The 7356-nt window shown below is 40.5% G+C and overlaps 2 protein-coding genes across 5 annotated transcripts in view; both read right to left on the bottom strand.

The window, feature by feature from the left end:
• Nucleotides 1-2410, bottom strand: part of LOC104717814 — a 7763-nt gene extending 5353 nt beyond the window's left edge. For 2 of the 4 annotated variants that reach the window (XM_019231288.1, XM_010435446.2), the window contains exons 1-6: nt 1696-2410; nt 1139-1311; nt 987-1058; nt 715-849; nt 408-526; nt 21-323 (exon numbers count right to left, since the gene is read on the bottom strand). In XM_019231288.1, the coding sequence (XP_019086833.1) occupies nt 21-323; nt 408-526; nt 715-849; nt 987-1058; nt 1139-1311; nt 1696-2151 (1258 nt within the window). In that variant the 5' untranslated portion in view covers nt 2152-2410. The remainder of the gene's footprint in view (nt 1-20; nt 324-407; nt 527-714; nt 850-986; nt 1059-1138; nt 1312-1695) is intronic. The other 2 variants (XM_010435444.2, XM_010435445.2) reach the window with 1 other exon arrangement.
• On the bottom strand, nt 3102-6989 carry LOC104717813 (glucose-6-phosphate isomerase 1, chloroplastic). The gene is made up of 14 exons (XM_010435442.2): nt 6382-6989; nt 6091-6213; nt 5826-5924; nt 5646-5729; nt 5229-5372; nt 5087-5152; nt 4843-4911; nt 4641-4748; nt 4370-4422; nt 4140-4278; nt 3890-4046; nt 3718-3796; nt 3557-3623; nt 3102-3472 (listed from the first exon to the last, which is right to left on the bottom strand). The coding sequence occupies exons 1-14, from the start codon at nt 6904-6906 to the stop codon at nt 3338-3340; spliced, it is 1848 nt and encodes a 615-aa protein (XP_010433744.1). The 5' UTR covers nt 6907-6989; the 3' UTR covers nt 3102-3337.

Genomic DNA, 7356 nt, shown 5'->3' with positions numbered 1-7356 from the left:
AGTTAATAATTTTCACATACCTTGTACAACATCATAAGACGTTGAATTGTTACGTAGACTTGTGACACCAGTTTTCAGGAGACCAGAGACTTGTTTTAAGTACTGTGTACTGGCATGTACATATGCCAGACTTTGACGAGGAAGAGATGAACCATTGGCTGGTACACGGACATGGATCTTCCTAAGAGCCCGCCATCCAGAAAATAAGCGTGTTGACATATTGGAAAAGTGAATCCGGATTTTCTCGAACTTTATCAATGATGGCTTCAAAGATGATATACTACAGCCAGTTGGACCATCCAAAACTGTTTTAACACGTCGTACTGAACAAGCAGACAAATATATTTTACGACTATTGATTATAGGAGGGGTAGCCAGAAAGAATATGGACCAAAATTCAAGTTTACCTTGCACCTTCATTTTGCCAATATTTTTTTTAGGTTTAGGTGCAACTCCTTCGTGCGCAGATTGTGAAGATCGCTTCGCCAGAAGCTCCTCCTCTGATTGCAAAAGGAGCTGCTGCAACCTGTTAGTCAGTATTAGCCCAAATACAAATCTGTTATTCAGTAATTTGGAGGCATGAGGACGAAAAAGTATCCTTCAACTTCAGTTTGCATAAAGAAATCTAAACTATCTATCCAACGCAATAATATAGAGAATTTGAAGAATACATATGAAAACTAAGAAAGGAGCTTGGAAATATAATAAACTCACCCAAATGCTTCTCGTAGAAGAGCACACTCATTTTCCAAAAACATGGGAGCCTCCATGCAACCCGTTGACCACGCATGCAGGCAAAGTCGTACACATGCATCATAGGAAACAACAGCATGCCATGGCCCACGAGAACTGTATCAGGGTACATAAAGAAGCGACAGAGTAATTAAAAAGAATACTACTTGTGTACTAAACTGATTGAAGATAACATCTAGTGATCTACATCCAATTTCTCAAGCAATGAAAAAAACTAATCAGATCAGAACTACCTCGCATGAAAAGTTGGTAACCGAGCTGGATGTTGATCAGGTGGCCCAGATGACTCAGAAGCAGCACTAGGTCTATAGGAACAGAAGCAAAAAGTGAATATGGTTATCAAACTGAGAACTCATTTCATATAACAAGCAACAAAAGGAAATACCTATTAAAGTGGCCAGTCTTTCTACTTTCTACACAATCTCCTGTTTTGACTTCTGAAACCTGAACGCTTGAAGTTTCTGGTTTAATTTCTTCAGATTCCTCTGCTGCCCCGGAAAATGGAGGGGCACTGGGTATATCGCTTACTTCTTCAGAAGAAATTGTCTCATCAAGATCCTGCAATATGAAAAAGAGCTTTGAGAAGATCAATAAGGAAACAAATCCTTAAACATCATTGTTGTTCCACAATTATAAAAGGGATTACAGACATATAGCAAACTTAAACAAGAAAAGCAACTCTTGTTTAGTGTTACATAAAGACCTTATAGCATCAGCTAAAGCACAAGCTCCTGACCATATTTTGACATCGTTATGACGATTATCACAAAATCCAAATCTTCAGACCCAAAATCAAATAAGATGAGAACAAAACGCGATTGCAAAAATCATTCCATATCTGTCATCTTATTGGTCATCCTAGCTCTACGAACGCGGAATAATCATCCATCATACTAAATACTCTACGATCAGAGAGTTTAAAACGAAAGGTTAAGGTTCAACCTTCTCGACGGTTGCTCTCCCGTTCGTCTTAGGGAAATGAGTTTGTTCCACCTGAGATACGCCGCCACCAATCCTCCCAGCTGTCGGCGGTGGAGGAGAAAATTGCGAGCTAGTAGCAGAATCCGTGGATTCATCATCCTCGTCAGTATCACCATCAAATCTGGGTCCCGTTAGTTCGCGAGCACCGACCAAAGTCTCTCTTGAAGAGCTCACCTCGGAGTATGTATAATAAGACGAGTTTCTACCGTAGCTGCGACCAACGGCGCTGGAGACTCTACTGTCCTCGGGAGACGAATCGAGAGACGCGTCCTCGGAATTTGTTCTCATACCGTCTTCGGAAGTGGCGTCAGTATCGGCCACCGCTAGGGTTTTGGTGACCGGAACAGGAGCTGAAGGAGATACGCGGCCGTCACGGACCTTGGGAGCAGGTAATCTCAATTGTCCGTCGGGGATCATGGCGAAATGTGAAGTTGAAATCGAAGCACAAGTGCTATTTAGTTGGGAAGGAAGTTGCTAAAATTGAGCCAAATCCAAATGAAGTCTTGCTTTAGAAGAGAGATTTGTGGAAGAACTCAGAGAAAAAGCTTCACAGATCGAGCTTGATTTTGCAATGGAGGAGACTAGGAAAGCTTAATCAGGAAGCTTTCACCGAGAAGAGAGAGTGGGAGAGAGAGACGATTGAAATCTGTGTGCACACTTCTTCAATATGATTTTTGTTTTTTTGTTTTTTTTAATTTACTTTTTGATTCTCTTTTTTTAATTTGAAAAAAAAAATTGGGAATTCAAATTTGGGAAAGTGGTAGAGAAGAAAGCAATCGAGTGGGTAGGAAGAAGACCTCCGAGAACGGTGTCGTTTAGTACGCTCACGGGGGAGCTGGGCATAACGGGTAGGTGACGTGGAAAAGTAATTTAGCATTATAATTTTACATAAATGGTTTTTGAAAATGGACGAAAAGGAATTGTAACTTTATGATTTTTGTAAATTGTTGTTATGGTAGGCTACTAAATAGGTGATGGTAGGGACAACTGGACTCGACTGGTGGTCTTGTTTTCTACCATTTTCTTTTGTCAAAGTATTCCATTCGAATTTCAAAAGTGGGTTATTGAAAGTTATTTTGGAAGATGATGAGCCTTTGATTATATAAAGCTTACTTGAATGTTTGGTAGTATTAAAAACTTGTGTAAAAAAGTATGTTTTATTGAAGAAAAGAAGGGGAAGTCCATCACAAATAAGAAACATATCACTTTGCTTGAGTTGCAAAACTGTCAAATACTATCTAACCACATGGAGGATGTTTGTTGAGCTTCTTTACCTGCTAATTTGATTAAGCTTTTGTTTGTGTGTATATAAAGTGTTGAGATGCAACAAAAGGATACCTAACCAAAAAACAAGCATAAGAAGAGTGTTGATACCATTGTTGCCTGATTGATTGATGTATCATCTCCAATGTTTTCATTACAATCAACATATTCCACACTCTGAACTGAAATTATCATTATTTTGAAACAAAGTACACAAGTGTTTCCTGGCCCTTATTGAAAATCCTTTTCTCCTTTTCAAAATCATAGACATGGCAGAAATAAATAAGGAATGGAGAGAATGAGAACTCTTTGGAGTTTTTGAGAAAGTGTTGGGGGTTTATTATGCGTACAGGTCATCCACATTGCACTCTCCCAGATACACTTTGATGCTCCGTGGCGATCCACAGTTTCCTTCAGCTATCAGAACTCTGTCGTTTGCAGACATGTGCGCTATGATCTTGTATATCATCTCTATCTGCAATTTCAATGATAAAAGACTTCTTGATACGTCCATTCGAAAAATTACAAATAAAATAAACTGCAAGGATTTAGACGTTACTTCCTCAGGAGCATGGCAACGATCAGCTATCTCTTCCAATGTCAATGGCTCTACCGGATCTTTACACCTGCAGGCAGATAAAGAAAATTACAATATAAGTGATCTCTCTCGAGTCTTGACACAAGATTTGACAGGAGAAGCGGACATGGTCTGATACTTACGTGGCTTCATTAAGAACTGACAACACCCGCTTTTGCAGAGCCAGAACTTCTGCTGCTGCCTTTTTGCCGGCTTCCACACCTGTAACCGTTGTTTCATTCAGATTTATAGTAAACAAAATTCAGTTAGGCAATTACAAAACACCGGTTTCAGATTCGGGAGGAGTATTTCTACCGGGTTGGTGGTAAGCATTTATGTTCACAATTGAGGCATACAATCCGACCGCTCTTTCATAAAGAGCTATAAGAGCCCCAACAGATCTTGGTGTCACTTCCTCGATAGTAACGCTAATGGACTCTCTACCGTTTGCATATAATGCAGATCTAGTTCCCTGAACAAATTCAAACCAGCTTATCAGCTAGGAAGATAGTCTAAATACAGTGTGTGTAAAGAGAAGATCTTTTAATTTGTGCGAAATTCAGACCTGAAGCATCCCAAAGAGGTAGTCTCCACAAGTGACACCTGGTTCAAGCTCCCAATCGTGACCTGGGGGTCTATCCCGTAACACTTCTATAAAGGTTGCAAAGAAATTGTGCACACCCTCTCTCAGCTGTTGAATGTAGCTAGTGAAATAAGAAAATTAAATACTGTTGCATAAGAGCTCCATTTTTGCTATGTCTCAATAAGAAAACTATTTGAATAAAGGAAACTCACGCATGCTGATCTGTGCTCCCCTTGTTTCCATATACAGTTAACCCTTGATTAACCTGCAAATTCGAATAACGGTTCTGGGGATCACACTCGTAAAAACAGGGTTGAGGAAACAGTACACAGATTTCAATTCTTCCATGAAGGCGGTGTAACCAAGATCTTAAGATTTCTAAGAGTGGTATTAAATGCAAGACCAATTTACACTTCTCAGTAAATTCTCATGAACCCCCGTTCGGAAGTATTGCGGTGAAAGTTTAAGAAAGAGTATGCTTACAGTGTTACCGTCAAGATCAAACTCCTTTCCCAGTGATTCCATGACCAGCTGCTGGAGATACCGACTAAATAGTAATAAGCTATCCTTGTAAGGAAGAACGACCATATCCTGTAAAGGAAAGGAAAAAAGAATTAAAAGGGCAAAGAAGAACTCAATCTCCTTGCTAGTCTTGGACACTCTCGAAAAAGTTGAGGGAAATTACCTTGGAGCCAACACCATCTGAAGCCCAGTACCAACACATAGCTAAGAGAGCTGCAGGGTTATTTTTTATCTGAAAGAAGAAAGAAATTCATAGGCTCGAGTGAGTCATGGTTATTATCTAAAGTGTATGAGTTAGGAAACCAACCTTGTGATATAAGGTTCTACTAAAACCCTGGTAAGTAAATTCATCTTCAACAAAACAAGAATTGGTAGTTTTAAAACAAGCTTCAACAAGTAAGACTTACCGAAGTTGTTCTTGTCGCCTCATCCATTATTTTGGCACCGGTAAGCAGCTCTCTAATATTAATCCCCTATACGATGGCAATGCATTAACATACATAAAAGCAATGAGTGATCATACTAAGTTTAAGCTTATGTACCAATTACCTGTAGTGCTGCTGGAAGCAAACCAACTGCAGACATTATTGATGTTCTTCCACCCACCCAGTCGTACATAGGAAATCGAGCTAGCCAACCTTCAATTCTGGCTGTATTATCCAGCAACGAGTTTTCTTGGGTTATTGCAACACCCTGCATAAGCAAACAGCGGGAAATAGCTGCTGAGGAACTACAGTTGGGCAGAAGTTGAAGCTAAATTATATGCAATACATCTGAAGTTGTCTAAATGATCCATGGAAAGCCAGTTTTCACTCTTTTGTAACTGAGACAAATTACTGGTTCCATTTAACTCAGATTACTTCTAGCTGTGTAAACCAGTTGGGCTTTTATAAACAGCATTTTTCTCATATTCATGGAGACATGGATTTCAGAATATAAGCGGAAACAAAAACCTGAGATTAACACCTGCTTTGAGAAATTCAGACCAGCGTCACGGAATGCTTTCTGCACTTCCAAAAGTCCATTTCTAGTTTCAGGAGTACCTCCACTCTGAGAAACACGTAAAATACTAAGTCATGCTCGCCAATATACAAGACCAACCATCATATAAAACAGCCTGTGCAAACAACGGTATATAGTACACACCTTTGAGATAACAATCACTAAAGTCGTGGCAAGCTCTGCCCCAAGTTGTGCAACCTGATGATCGATTCCAGCAGGGTCGGTGTTGTCGATGAATCTTATCTATCAACACCATAAAGGCACGAAAAAACCATACACAGCAAAAAAAACTAGAATTAGAAAAAATTAAGACAGGAGATCCTTACATCAGGCAGAGATAAAAGAGGTGCCAAGAGTGTGAACAGCAAGGGAATGCAATTGTGCCAAGAATTAGAACAGTGCGAGATACCTTCAACGGAGGATTATCAGGAGCCAAGGCCTCAGCGATAAATTGAGGTCCAAGAGCCGAACCTCCAATGCCTACAGAAAGTATCTGAGTAAAACGACCCTCAGGAGAAGTTGGTGGCTTAATCTGCAATGTATAAACAAATTAGAGTAGGTAGCGCAAGCAAATTAGAGTAGGTTGAGCTAAACAAGACACTCTATAAAGAACTATTTTTTTCCAAGATCAGCTATGATATAGACTGAGGCCAATCACAAATGATCAGAATACCCAAACAAGGTGGGATCGAATACTAACCTTGCCAGAGATGATGTCGTCGGAGAAAGAGCAGATAGAATTAAGTGTATTCTCGATCAAGGTCTTCAAAGTGGGTTTGGGTGCGAGCGTAGAGTCCCTAAGCCAGTAATGTCCAACCATCCTTCCTTCATCTGGATTCGCTATAGACCCTTTTTCAAGATCCTCCATAGCCTTAAACGCAGCCTGAAACCGGGGCTCCATCTCGGCCACAAACTCGTCGGTGAACCCGACCCGGCTGACATCGAGATACAGCCCGAGGTCTTTCTGCTGATAAAACCAATCGAGGTACCGCTTCCACAACGCATCCGGATCTTTGACAAGCTCTTTCTTCGCATCCGAGAGAGAAATGTCGCGCGCCAAGGAACGAGCCGAGGAGAGAGTCAACGGCAGGTTGGTGGTGGGTTTGGAGGTATGTGGGAAAGAGAAGGAATCACGGGATTGCGCCGGCGGCAATGCTTTAAAGGAGAGGTTTTTGGAAGGTTTGAGAGATGGGGAAGAAGAGTAGAGGCCTGAGAGAGAGGCCATCTTAGAAAGACAGCGATGTTTACGAGGGAAGAGAGAGAGTCAACAATGGAGAGAGAGAGAGAGAAAGGGTGGAGCTTTATTATTTATATTTAGAGGGATCCGTTTAGTTTATTCCGGTTTGATTGATATTTGGGAGGAACCAATGAACAGAGATGAGTTGCGGAAAGAGATTTTTGTCCTTTGGTGGGAGCGAACGGCCCTGCTTAGATTAGGATTCTCACAAGTCACAAGCTTTATCACTCACTCTTCTTCTATGACCACTATACTTATACTATAAAACTATATTGTCTCAATAGATATACCATTTTGGGTGGCATCATATTCTATTTTATTTCGCGTGACCGCCATTTCAAATGTTCTCTTTTCTTTTCTATTCAGAATCAATCAATCAACTACCACTCTTTTTAGTTGAAAAAAACAAAACTAGCACTTCAAACCATCTCGTCTGCA

This window comes from Camelina sativa, chromosome 10, assembly GCF_000633955.1.
Source record: "Camelina sativa cultivar DH55 chromosome 10, Cs, whole genome shotgun sequence".
Classification (NCBI taxonomy): domain Eukaryota; kingdom Viridiplantae; phylum Streptophyta; class Magnoliopsida; order Brassicales; family Brassicaceae; genus Camelina; species Camelina sativa.
The sequence above is the reverse complement of the archived record's forward strand: the minus strand, read 5'-3'. Positions and strand labels throughout refer to the sequence as shown.